This window comes from Carassius gibelio, chromosome A15 (assembly GCF_023724105.1).
Source record: "Carassius gibelio isolate Cgi1373 ecotype wild population from Czech Republic chromosome A15, carGib1.2-hapl.c, whole genome shotgun sequence".
In the NCBI taxonomy this organism is placed as follows: domain Eukaryota; kingdom Metazoa; phylum Chordata; class Actinopteri; order Cypriniformes; family Cyprinidae; genus Carassius; species Carassius gibelio.
Genome location: NC_068385.1, coordinates 7,580,181 through 7,594,889, shown reverse-complemented (window position 1 = coordinate 7,594,889; position 14,709 = coordinate 7,580,181). Strand labels below are relative to the sequence as shown.

General features: G+C 35.6%; 1 protein-coding gene across 1 annotated transcript; it reads left to right on the top strand.

The window, feature by feature from the left end:
• Positions 1–3,352: 3,352 nt before the first annotated feature.
• prss16 (serine protease 16) lies at positions 3,353–14,556 on the top strand. The gene is made up of 9 exons (XM_052617282.1): positions 3,353–3,595; positions 4,793–4,974; positions 5,153–5,385; positions 7,575–7,710; positions 10,776–10,890; positions 12,178–12,379; positions 13,696–13,786; positions 13,908–14,107; positions 14,178–14,556. The coding sequence occupies exons 1-9, from the start codon at positions 3,368–3,370 to the stop codon at positions 14,285–14,287; spliced, it is 1,497 nt and encodes a 498-aa protein (XP_052473242.1). The 5' UTR covers positions 3,353–3,367; the 3' UTR covers positions 14,288–14,556.
• Positions 14,557–14,709: the final 153 nt, after the last annotated feature.

Genomic DNA, 14,709 nt, shown 5'->3' with positions numbered 1-14,709 from the left:
CAGAATGACTTTTTATGTATATAACGTTTCTGTGCTGTTTTGTAAAATTTGACTAAATGCCGTGAAATGTCATACCCATAGTGAACTGCATACTGTTTTTGAACCATTTGGAGTATATGCATGGATTTGGTCTCTTTTGAAAGAGGAATTTGTAATCAGATGCCTGCAGCTGACTATAGCCGAGAGCTATTAGCTGGAAAGTACATGTTTTTCTATTTATCTTTTTTTTTTTTTTTGTCACAAAGTAAACGCTCAAAAAGACAGTGTAACAGGTTAAAGACCGGATATCTTTGAAGGAACGTTCTGTTAATGTTACTAGAAGAATGTTTGTTTAGTCCTATTAGTTTAAGGAACCTTGGCAGAATGTTAGCCGAAGTTCTGAGAATGTTCTCTGCCATTTACAGTCATTAAAGTTCTGAATTTCAGCTAACATTAATGCAGGTGTGGCATAAAGTGACTTTGACCCCACATACAGCCCGTCCTTCAGCAAACACACACTGCTCTGCATGAAAGCTGACTGATATTCAAAAGGTCAGAGCTGTGACTGATGCAAATAACTAGATCTGCCAGTAGACCAGAGAATAGAGCTGAAGGATCAATCCCACAAAGCTCACGACTCTTATTCTTCTCAGTCTGTCAGTGTCTTTATTTGAATGCACAAAATCATTCACCATTCAAGTTATTCCTGATGTCAAAAATCTCAATTTATCTTCTTTTTGTGGAAAAGCAGGTGTGAAGTTACAGTTTTTTTATTTGTCAGATGAATTCAGATTACATTTTTGATGCAATAAGTATCAAAAACAAAGTAGTTTAATTAAAAAAGAAAACATGTTGTCGTCAGGTAACATTTAGGCCTACCTTTATTCAGTTTTCTAGATATTTTTCTTCGAAACAACTTACAATGAGGAAGAAAAAGCAGTTCCCCCTCAGGCAACAGTAACATGAGAAGAGCTGTAATACAGAAGTATGAGTCACAGTCAAACACCAGAGGCAGGTTTAGTGCAGATTTAATTCGATTGCTCAGTGCATGAAGGTTTTTTGATTGTATGGATTAATGTATAGCTGTCTTTGTTTTGTAAGACTTATATGATGTATCGTTCGTCATTCTAGTTGTTCAGTGGTGGGGATTGTTCATTTCTGAGAGATCAGACAAGATTATATTAAGTGTGATAATGGCATCTGGAATGATATAAACAAAGCATGAGTAAAATCCAGACATACACAGTGGTTAGCTGACAAATTAGTTATCTAAGGTTACCAAACAAATTGATTTGAAATAATAACATTAACATCTGTTGTTGTGTAGCCATTTTTTCCCCCTTTTCTATCTTTGTTGAATTCTATACAATGTATTTAATGGTCTTATAGGAATACATGCGTTTATATATATTTACCATATTTTCTATGCTTTAATTGTGCTGTGCGTGTGCATCTTGGATGTGCAACAGTTTAGAAAAGCAGAATGATAAACAGGAATCTGAGGAAATATTCCAGCATCTCCTGGACTGATATCATCACGTCAAATCTAAACAGAAGCATGTTCTCACACACACTGCTTGCTGTTTTGCAAATAAACCATTCCAGTGAATGCAGCAAACTTCCGTGAGATGAGTGAGACCTGCTGATCAGGCAATGTCATTTGTTAAATATGCAAATTGATGCAACAGGCTTATAGACAGATATATGCAATAGAGATCAATTGATATATTTGATGACCTTCTCTTTTTAGGGCTATAGCTGTATGGCTTTATCTTTGACACAGATCTGCTGTTGTCTCTGATCACTGAACAATGAGACAGCAAAAGACACTTGGGAGACTTCATGACTTTGAGGGTCTTAATAATGTCATCTTATCCTTTAGTGATTGTTGATGTGTAACTTTTAGTGCAAAATCCCATCGGCCCTGTGTAGAAGGAAATAAATGGTACATTTTCTGGAGAAAATGTGAGTGTTGCATGTAAAATGCAAGTCCCAATGCTGGAATCGGTTGAAGTGATACATGCAGTTAAAGGGCAACATTTTGCACGTACATGTTGAAGTCTGACAAGTCAAACTTCGTCTTTAATAGATTAGAGTTACAACTCACTGAACACTGATTTAGCATTAAATATATTACATACCCATGCAGTTCATAGTCTTTATAGTCTTTTCCATAAATATTGTAGGGCCTGGGACCTTCAAAAAAATGAAAAATTAAAATGAAAAATTGAAATTAGGGGCTTAGCCTTTTTGCTTCTTATTTTATATGATAAAAATAATAAGTGGATCCTGTTGCAAAACACAAACACACACACGACACATCCAGACACTCACATAGTAAGCAAAGTAAAAAGTCTTTATTTTAAGACAGGGCTATATGTTAAAAAAATACACCAACGCCCAAGCAGGCCTTCCTCAGGGTGACTATACATTTTCAGGATTTAACCAATAGGTGTCTCTTGAGAGTTCAATAATTTCTCAAGCATTCAAAAAAAAAAAAAAAAAAGTGAAAAATCCAAAAAATAATGCAGTCAAATATATTTATTATAAACCTATACGGATAAATATATCACAATATCACAAATTTTACCAAAAATGTAACTTTATTTGGGACATGCAAAAACAGTTTATGTGATTTTGTTCTGAGAATAAACATAAAACATCAAGATTAAAAAGACTGAAATTGAAATCAATAAGGAAAATGTTAGGTTAATTTGATGTTAGATAGTTATCTAACATATCAGAATCTCAAAAACAAGAAAATATGCTTCTCTGATGCTTCATGATAATATGTACTATATTTCTGGAAAGACCTAATATTTAAAAACATATATAATTAAAAATTATTATTATTATTATTATTTTATATTTTAGAATAAAATATTAGTCCTAGTGCAAATTACAACAGAATAATTGCAAAATACTAACTTTTTTTTCACATCTCAAGCTTCAGTTTCTCTAGCACTGTTGCCTGCTTGAAAAGACTATTAAATATAATATTGACTTGAAGAAACACAATTTTACAGTATTAACGGTAGTTTGACAACTACAGACTGTTCATTTGTCAGCAGTATTTAGCGTATTTTTTCTTTATATCGACACGTTTAATTTAATTTAATTTAATTTAATTTAATTTAATTTAATTTAATTTAATTTAATTTGCAATCGAGTTTGCGAAATCCTTTATTTTGAAATACATTGATGGGTGTTGGGGTACTATGACGAAGGTCTCTTTCAAACCATCGCCTTAAAAAAGCAAGCATTTATCGTCCGCCTTTTTAAAATTAATATTCATGACCAAAGCGCGGCCTACTTAATATTCATAAGCTCTGCCTTTACCGTAGTAGGGAAGAGACGAGCCATCACATGATTATAAACGCATGATCACATGACAGAGAATCAGTTCCACTCCAAAATGGCTTTAGGATGTACTAGGCTTCAGAAAGACTCTGTAGTGCTTGTGATAGTTTTGGCGTGTGTTTTGTGCGCGCCGTGTGCTGCTCGCTACAGGAGCGCGCGCAGACATGAAGCTCCGCTGGAGTCTGCGGCGGAGGAGCAGTGGTTCATCCAGAGACTCGATCACTTCAACGGGGCCGAGACTCGAGTCTGGAAACAGGTACCTCACTGCACTGAAACATACTGCTGGAGATGCAAGAAGACATTTAAATGATGCATAAATAAAATAAACCTGAACTAAATCAAATTAAATGTAAATATAATGTGTTTGTTTTAGGATTGATATATTGTCCAAACCAGAGAATAAAATTGCAGTGGATTAAATTTATTGTTGGACAAGCCAGACTTGCAATTTACATGACAAGGAGAAATGTAGTGGAGAACAGATATGGTGTTGAGTACAAGTATTTACCAACAATTTTATAATAATTAATATTATTATATTTACTATAATATTTTTATTTACAATATTTTAGTATTTATAATACAAGTATTTACTAATGAATGATACGGACTCTTTTAAATTACAGTGATGTTATAGTACTATTATCTCTACTGTAATTGAAGGAGAACAAATTTTCGATATGTTATTAATTTGAAGTTGTTTGTACATGTGATTCAGTGATTTTGTTTGGTAAAAATGTATTTCTAAAATCTCAAATCTCTCAGTCTTTAACTAAAACCTGTTGAAATTTAATAAAATGTAAAAAAATTACAAAAAAAAACAGCTAGATGCCAACGTTTCTCAGTTGTATTGAATTTATCTTGATTTACTAAAATAACAATAACTGAAAAAAAAATGTGTAGATATATAGACATAGAGAAAAATGACAAAAGCACACTACAAAGTTACTAAAACTTGATAAAATAAAAATAATTATAAATTAAATTAAAAAAACAGAAAATATAAAATTAATTCAAAATATGAATAAAAACGAAAAACATACAACAAAATTACTAAAACTCAAACGTGTAAAAAAAGAAAAAAAGAAAATATAAAAATAATTCAAATTTACTCAATGCATGCTTTATATATAGATGTCTATTATGCTCAGTTATGCACAGAGTCTGCATTTTTTTGATTAACAATAAACTAAACAGTAATACTGTGATTTTTTTTTCTTACAGTTTTGTTTGTTTTTTAATATGTTTTCAAATGTAATTCCTGTGATGGCAAAGCTAAATTTTCTCTCTCTCTCTCTCTCTCACTCTCTCTCTCTCTCTCTCACACACACACACACACACACACACACACACATAGTAGTATCACCATATAGTACAAATCCAAAGCATGTGTGTGTGTGTGTGTGTATATATATGTATGTATATATTCACAGTGCATATGTGTGTTCTTCAGAGATATTTCGTGAATGACACCTTCTATAGACCCGGTGGTCCGGTCTTCCTGATGATTGGAGGGGAAGGTCCTGCGAACCCCGCCTGGATGCAGTATGGTACCTGGCTGCTTTACGCACAGAAACTGGGCGCCTTGTGCTTGTTACTGGAGCACCGATTCTACGGGAAGAGTCATCCAACAGAGTGAGTGAGTGAAAGAGAGGAGAGAATGAAAGCGCGTGCACTCAGGGTTATGAACACTAGATGGCGCTACAAGCCGTTAACTACACAGCTGTTCTATTCACATGAGATGAGTCTGTCCATCCATCCATCCATCTCTCATTCTGTCACTGATTCTTGATTGTTCTGCTCTGTGTTTCAGGGACCTGAGCACTGAGAGTCTGCGTTTCCTCAGCAGTCGTCAGGCTTTGGCTGATCTCGCTCACTTCCGCTCGGTTACCGCAGAGACCCGGGGCCTGACCAATAACAAGTGGGTAGCGTTTGGGGGCTCCTACCCAGGATCCCTTGCGGCCTGGTTCCGTCTGAAGTACCCACAGCTGGTGCACGCGTCTGTAGCGACCAGCGCACCTGTTCACGCCACGGTCAACTTCCCAGGTGCGTTACGAGGAATTTAAATCAACATCAGAATTCACTTTCTGAATACCTGCTTCTGCATGATTTAGTTTTTCCTTTGCATAGATGCAAAATTAAGCTGGTTTTATATCTTTTTTTTCTTACTTGACTATTCTACCAGCCGTCATCTAAAGATGCTTTTCAGCATTCAGTCAGCTCTTGGATAAAACTGAGAAAACAACTTCTAAATTCCAACTCTACAGTTTAGGTTTTTATTAAATTTTGCACAGAAATTCATTGAATTCTGCAATTAAAGTGGACCTCACACACTTTTGTTATCTTGACTTTTCTACTGTTTTAGGATTTTAACCATGAAAAAATCACTGTAAAATACTGCCTTTATTTATATAATTTATATTTAAACTAGTAGTGTTTAATAAGATTTGTTTTAATGTTTCTGAGGTAAGTCTCTTCTGCTCACCAAGGCTGCATTATTTGATCAAAAAATACAGTAAAAACAGTAATACTGTGAAATATTATTACAATTTCAAATAACTGTTTTCTGTGTAAATATATATTGAAATATAATTTATTTCTGTGATGCGCAGCTGAATTTTCAGCATCATTCCTGCAGTCTTCAGGGTCACATGATCAGAAATCACTCTAATATACTGATTTACTGCTCAAGAAACATTTCTGATTATTATTAATATCGAAAAAACAGTTGTGCTTCTTAATATTTTCGTGGAAACTGTGACGCATTTTATTTTTCAGAAGTCTTTGATGAATACAAAGTTCAAAAGAACAGCATTTATGTGAAATAGAAAACTTTTGTAACATTATAATTGACTTTACCTTGACTTTTGATAAATTTAATGCAAAAATCATCTAGTTAAAAAATAATAATTAATCTAAACCTAGTTACAGCTTACTGCTTTTTACTAAATGAACACAAAATTAATGTTTAAAATCATATTTACTTACCAATATAAAAATATAAAATATGAATATAATCCGCATTTTACAAAAAGCTGTGGTTGTTGCAACAACAAAGAAACATATCAGAATTCGAAGAAGTGGCAAAAGAACATAACAGATTTGAAATCTCAAACCATCACTTTTAATCAATTTAGTGCATCCTTGATGAATAAAAGTATTAATTTCTTTTAAGTATTAATTTTGAATGGTGATGTAAATCTTACACAAACATAAACTAGTATAACTGTAGTATTTTTTTGTCTCAGTCACTCCTTATTTCTTGTTTCCAGGCTTTTTTATCTTGTCTTGTTTGATCTTTCCCTCTGATCCTCAACTCCCCGTCTCTTTCCTCCGTGTTTCCGAACAGCTGGATGTCTCCATGATATCTGAACCACTTTAAAGCAGGACCTTTCACTGACCTACAGCCACACACACACACACACACACACACATACATCATCATGACTGTGGACAGCCGAGGGCGTTCATTATGTCTGTTGGATTATATTTAAAACAACGCCCCCGTACAGACATCAAAATTAAAAATAAATCGAGGGTTAATTATGGCGATGAGCAACTGTCTCTGCAGTGGAGACACGAGATGCATGTCAGAAGAAGCCCAGAGCTCTCCGTCTGTGTGGTTAGATGTTGGCTCCATGTCTGTCCCGCTCCTCAGGATAGTGATGTCGCTCTGACCGCTTTCACAGAGTTTTCATTGTGAGCGGCTCTTAGATCATTGCAGCGCTAGAACAATAGCTTCTCGCATCTCATCGTGTTGTTTAGCGTGTGCTTTGTGTCCAGTCTTTTGCTTGAAACGCTGCTGGATCTTCTCAGTTAGCGCTGGTCATTTCTGTGAGACATGCGTGATTACGTCCACAGCTGTTTCTGCTCTCATCCAGTCATCTGAGGCTTTGATAATAAGGCGTTTGGTTTGCAACATTACTTTTAGACCATGTCTAACACTAAACTTCAGCGTATTCATGTGCTATGATGGATGATTCCTTAAACGAATAGTTCAACCAAAAACTTTAAATTTACTGAAAGTTTACTCACTCTCAGGCCATCCAAGATAAATATGAATTTGTTTCTTTATCAGGTTTGGAGAAATGTAGCATTGCATCAGTGTCTCATCAATGGATGCTCTGCAGTGAATGGGTGCCGTCAGAATGAGAGTCCAAACAACTGATAACAACATCACAATAATCCACAGCAAAGTGTAATTTTTGTTTTATAATTTTCTTCTGTGGTTGCAGAATATTTAGAGGTTGTGTGGCGATCGCTGGCGGCGGAAAACCCAGAGTGCCCTCTAGTGGTGAAGAAAGCATCGGACACATTGTTAGCGCGACTCAACGATCCGAAAACTTATGACAACATCACAAAAGACTTCAGGTAACTCATGCACTAACAGGTAAACATTTAGAATGTTACAAAAGATTTATGTTTCAAATAAACGTTGTTCTTTTGAACTTTCTATTAATCAAAGAATCCTGAAAACTAAAATGCATCATGCTTTCCACAATGATAGTTGTTTTAAACATCAATAATAATCAGAAATGTTTTTTAAGCAGCAAATCACTGAAGAAACTGAAGAATAAAGTAATGATGCTGAAAATTCAGCTTTGATCACATAAATAAATGACATTTTACAATATATTCAGTTAGAAAACAGTTATTTTTTACTATTTTTACTGTATTTTCATCAAATAAATGTAGTCCGCACAAGAGACTTGAATAAAAACAGAAAAAAACCATTTGTACCAAAGTGAATAGTGTGCAAACTTAATTGCATTTGTTTTTAGATTTATTTCACTTAATAAACTGAAATATTTCTATATTAAACAGAATATTCAGCTGTTTGTCAGGGTTTGGCTTGATCCAACTGGATTTAATGGGAAATGGTCCATGATATTACTGTGTATTATTTATTTCGCCAAACATTTCCTTGACTACATCAGGAGCAGCAAGGTAGTCATTTTTGAGGAGAAGAAAGTTATTCTTTATTCACATGATTCACAAAGTTAGATTTTAATGTCTTTTTTACTTTATAAGGGCAATAAATAGGAGGTATTTTTTTATTCATGTTGACTTAAATCACTTTTACAAGGATGCATGTTTAAACTACTTGAGCTGGGGATTGTATAGGTATGTAATGGCATAGGAACATGAGACGATGTATAAGACATGAGTTCTGGAAGGACTGAAGAGGCCTTTTTGTTGCAGTTGTAACCACTGGACTGTGACTATCCTGGTGTCAGTGTCCTTCTTAGTTCCGTTCGACTTGGGATGTGTGTGTGTGTGTGTGTGTGTGTGTGTGTGATTCCGAGATCCTGGAATGCCGTCTGTGCTCCGTAGCTCAGATGTGGAGCAGGGTCAGTCGTCTCAGCACGACCCACAGAAAGAAAACACTCCATCTAAAACATCCTTCATCTTTCTCTTCCTTCCGGACCACAGAGTTTCTGCTGTGATGCCTCTGGCTGTGTTAGTAATAGAGTACAAGTGAACTGCATACTGTTCCATGCATTAAATATGAATTTTTATTGTGCAGATTCTGTTTTACAGGTGCATTTCAATAAATGAGAATGTTCATTTCATTTCAGTAATTCAACTCAAATTGTCAAACTTGTGTATTAAATCAAATCAAGTAGTTTAAGTCTTTGGTTCTTTTAATTGTGCTGATTTTGGCTCACGTTTAACAAAAACCCACCAATTCAGTATCTCAACAAATCAAAATACTTCATAAGACCAATAAAAAAATTGTAGTGAATTGTTGGCCTTCTGGATAGTATGTCCATTTACTGTACATGTACTCAATTCTTGGTAGGGGCTACTTTTGCTTTAATTACTGCCTCAGTTCGGCGTGACATGGAGGTGATCAGTTTGTGGCTCTGCTGAGGTGGAACAGAAGCCCAGGTTTCTTTGACAGTGATCTTTAGCTCATCTGCATTGTTTGGTCTCTTGTTTCTCCTCTTCCTCTTGACAATAGCTCATAGATTCTCTCTTTTGGTTCTGTTGGCAGTGTGGGCAGATGCTAAATCCTTCTGGAAAATGAAATAAGCATCTACAAAAAGCTGGTCAGCCGAAAGGAAGCATGAAGTGCTCCCAGATTTATTGGTAAACGGGTACAGTGACTTTGGTTTCCAAAAAACACAATAGACCAACACCAGCAGAAGACATTGCACCCCAAATAATCACAGACTGTGGAAACTTAACACTGGACTTGCAGCAACTTGGGCTATGAGCTTCTCCACCCTTCCTCCAGACTCTAGGAGCTTGGTTTCCAAATGAAATACAAAACATGCTCTCATCTGAAAAGAGGACTTTGGACCACTGGGCAACAGTCCAGTTCTTCTTCTCCTTCGCCCAGGTAAGACGCCTCTGAGGTTGTCTGTGGTTCATGAGTGGCTTAACAAGAGGAATACGACAACTGTATCCAAATTCCTCGACACGTCTTCGTGTGGTGGCTCTTGATGCCTTGACCCCAGCCTCAGTCCATTCCTTGAAGTTCACTCAAATTCTTGAATCCAGTTTGCTTGACAATCCTCATAAGGCTGCGGTTCTCTCGGCTGGTTTTCTTCCACACTTTTTCCTTCCACTCAACTTTCTGTTAACATGCTTGGATACAGCACTCTGTGAACAGCCAGCTTCTTTGTTAATGAAAGTTTGTGGCTTACGCTCCTTGTGAAGGGTGTCAATGATTGTCTTCTGGACAACTGTCAGATCAGCAGTCTTCCTCATGATAGTGTAGCCTAGTGAACCAAACTGAGAGACCATTTTTAAAGGCTCAGGAAACCTTTGCAGGTGTTTTGAGTTGATTGCCATGTCACCATATTCTAATTTGTTGAGATTGATTGTTTTTGTTAATTGTGAACCAAAATCATCAAAATTAAATGAACCAAAGACTTAAAGGGATGGTTCACTTTGAAATAAAATTGTGGTATGTTTTAGCTTAAATAAATGTCTTTTCCATTACATTCTAATTTGAGATGCACCGGTAAGAGCAAGGAGCATGGTTAATTTTAATTGTAATTAAGCATGTTTCTCCCCAAGGACCCCAAAATATAAATTTTCATCGTTCTAAGATTTAAAAAATAACAGAGCCATAAAAAAACATAAAATCTCACTCTCTCTAATCTATGATATATTTTTCTGATGTTTTTCATTATAATTAAGCATATTCTTCCCCAAAATTCACATTTTCATCACTTGAGCTGAACATGTTTTTCTGTGACTCACCCACACAGTGACCTAATGCTCTCCCAAACTGTTCTTTGTTCTGCTCGCTCGTGCGGGATGCCAGGTTTGATGATGTCATCGAGAGTGTGGGCAGAGTCTTGTGGTCGAGTGTTTAAACTGGACTAGAGTGTGTGTTCCTCTGCAAATTATATGGCGTCCAAATGACGCATTTGTGTTTGAGTAGTCCCCATAAACTGTGAAATCACTTCTCTGTCTCTCAGGTTGTGCTCTAAGCTCCAGATCCAGTCCAAGATGGATTCTGCATATCTTTTGGAGTCCTTGGCTGGGAATTTCATGGATGTAGTGCAATACAATGAGGACAACCGGGCGTTTGAGGTGTGTGAGTGACTGATAAGAGGCTGGATATCTTCAGGTTACCAATAAAGCACTGCGCTGCAGAGCAGAAAGATTGAGTTACAGAGAGAGAGAGGAACGGAGAGAATGAGAGGAAGAAAGATGGGAAAACACTTCTGGAAATAACAGACATTTATAGTGGGACGTTTTTGCAATGTTGGAACCATCTATGAAAATAAATCTTAAAGGAATAGTTCAACCAAAAATGAAAATTTACTCAAAATTAACTCCCCTTCAGGTCATCCAAGATGTAGATGAGTTTGTTTCTTCATCAGATTTGGAGAAATATAGCATTACATCACTTGCTCAGCAATGGATGCTCTGCAGTGAATGGGTGCCGTCAGAATGAGAGTCCAAACAACTGATAATGTATTCACAATAATCCACAATCTGCAGTGAATGGGTACCGTCAGTGAATTCTAATAAGTGATGTAATGCTAAATTTCTCCAAAACTGTTCTGATGAAGAACCAAACTCATCTACATCTTGGATGACCTGAGATTGTTTAGGTGAACTATTGCTTTAAAGCAGATGTGGTGAACACAACCAAGGAGCAAACACACACACACAGTGTAAGTGGAATTTGGATTAAGAGGTGTGTGTTTGTAATCAGAGTCCAATCTCGGAATGTTCTTGGAATTTTGGTTCTGGTTCTGATAGATTCCGTCTCCCATCCTGATTACGAGAGGCTCCAAGACTTTTGTCCTGAGATGCCTTTTCTCAATTTTTTTTATTTTTTTTTAATACAATCCTGAATTTTTTAGACATACTATTTTCTTCATGGACATCTTGTGAGATATAAATTATTGAATTTTTTTAAAATGGTTTATTAGAGCGTAACAATAAGAAAATAAACATCAACAGCAAAACCCAAAACAATGAAACACACGCATACAAAGCATTCCATCATTAACAAAAAATTAACAGAAAAATACAAAACATATTTACAAAATATATTTTACATTTTCCAAAAATTTAACCGATAAATACATTTAAAATAATTATAGATAAATAAATAAAAAATTATAGTAGAAGCATATTTATTATTATGCATCTAGGGTTGCAAATAAAAGTAATTAATATAATTATTTTAAATCATTATTTAGTAAATGTACATATTTCAGTAAAAAAAAAAAAAAAAAAAAACATTGAAACATTTCCTTTGAAACAAGGTTTAGGTAAGTCATTAAAATTTGGTTTTATATATATATATATGTGTGTGTGTGTGTGTGTCCTTATTTATAGCTTAGTAAATGTGTGTGTTTTCAGGGCGTGGTGGGCACTAACATCACCATAAAGGTGTTGTGCAGCATGATGCTGGACTCTTCGTTAGGTGAGCCGTACGATCGATACGCTGCTGTGGCTCGACTGATGCAGAGCACATTCTCTCAGACCTGCATAAACACACAGTACAAGAGCTACATCCAGGACATGAGCAACACCAGCTGGAGCGGCCCTGAGGCCGGAGGAGGTGTGTGACTGTGTGTGTGTGTGTCACACTAATGAGGGTGTTGACATCACGGGCGTTTCCTCCGTGGAGGCGAGGGTGGCAGTGCCTCCTCAAAATACTGGATGAGGAAAAAATTCTTAGTACAAAAATAAAGCAGCTGTGATTGGTTCATGCGATAAATCGTGTGTTTGTGCTCGTTTGCGGATCAGTCTGAATGGACTATATAATGATGTTAATGAGAAGTAAACAACTCACACACTTAGACATGACCACTTTGCCATGTCAAAATAACACTTAAAATGGCATGAAAACATGATCTGTGGGAGCATGGGCGTAGAATATGTGGGGGCGTGCAAGTGTGTTCATGTAGAGATTTCTAAGGGCCAGTGTGAAGAAATCTACATTTAAATGCATAGAGCATGACCAGATGTTTTATTCATATCCAAAACTAGATGATGTGAACATTATGGAGAGCTAAACACTCTCATGCAGTGTATATTTCGCTTCTGGGAAAGTCCAAACGCCTCACAGAAATATTAAACAGGTGAATCTCATGAAAACAATATTAGATTTAGCAGAAGAAAATGAAGCCTAATTAATTGATTTATTTGATTTGTTTTGTATTTGGTGCTATTGCAATGCAAAGCAGGGTTTTCATGATTTATAAATGTAATCTGGCACTTTTAATTTATAAAAATCTTGAATTCAAAATCAGTTTTGTTTCTAGTATGTTTATGGCAGTATGAATGAAGGTTTTCTTTCTTGATGTCCAAACTATTGCATATACCGTAAACAAAGCCTAATATGATTACATTTTTATTTAGTTAGTTGTTGTTTGATATTTTCATTTTATTTTCATTTTAAATTAAATTTATATAATTTATTTATTGATACATATTTTTTTTAATTTACTTAATTTATTTCATTTTTTAATGTATTTTTTATTTTATTTATTTGTTTTGTTTTTATTTAGAGAATTCGGTTTTATTTACTGATTTGTATTCTATTTAGTTTGTTTTTTTTTTATTAGGTTTTATTTTTTTTGAGATGCAATAACCCATTTCATGTTTCATGTTTATTTAGTATTTGCTTATTTCATTGTATTTTAATTGTATTTACAAATTTTTTTTATTTATTGTTAATTAATTAGTTATTGTTTAGTTTTATTTAGTTTTTGCTTTGTACATATTTTATTTTATTCATTTAGTTTTTTTTGAATGAAATATCACCCCGGCATGAGAGACTTTGCAAGCTTTATCCTACATCATCTTCATTTGATTCATCAAATATTCCATTATGAAGCTGAAAATGAAGCTGAATTTAGTTTGTGTGTTTAGGCCGGCAGTGGGTGTATCAGACCTGCACTGAATTCGGTTTTTATCAGAGCACAGATTCACCGAACCAGCCCTTCAGTGGGTTTCCCTTACCGTAAGTGTGTGTTTTAGAGTCATCTTGTGCCTGTCGTCCTGAGCTTTGTTTGTTTGTGGTTGCATTAAGGGTTAAGGGTTTTTTTGCATTGAACTTTCTTCTTCTCATCCCTCTCTTTCAGCTATCACTTGCAGCAGTGCGCTGAAATCTATAACCTCAGCACCTCGTTGGACGATGCTATTCAGCAGACCAATGAGGAATACGGAGGATATGACATCAGAACCACTCGCATTGTCTTCCCCAATGGTTCCACTGACCCTTGGCACGCCCTTGGAGTGACCCAGGACATCACAAGCGACCTTCCAGCAGTCTTCATCAAAGGTGTGTGCCGTCGTCTTTATTGTCATTGATCTGTTTTCTGTTTAATCTCACTGGCTCTGTTCTCGCTCAGGTACGGCTCACTGCGCTAACATGTACCCGGCCCGAGCCGGAGACCTTCCTCAGCTGAGTTTAGCACGGGACCACATCTTCATCCTGCTCCAGAAGTGGCTGGCCGAGTGATGGACAGCAGCAGCAGCCAATCAGGCGCACAGACGTGTGTAACAGCCAATCATGATGTTTAATGCTACTATGGCGATGCAAAGAAGGAATTTTCTCGCTTTAGAAATCCATTTTGGTGGTTTTTATAACAAACTTGATTTCCAAATCACTATTGATATGCAATTTGTTCCTGAAAGTATGAATGAATGTCTTTTTTTCTTGATTTAAATCACTTGTGTGTATTGTGCAGCAGAGGTTTCTCAATAAAATACATTTCATAATGTTGAAAACTTTTATGATTGTTGTGTTTAGGAGTGTGTTTGAGTTTTTCTCGCAACTTTTGAGTTTATAACTCACAATTCTGACTTTCTTTCCCCAGAATTCTTAATTTATGTCTTGCAATTCTAATTAAATTTTTTAAATCAGAATTGTTTATATCTTGC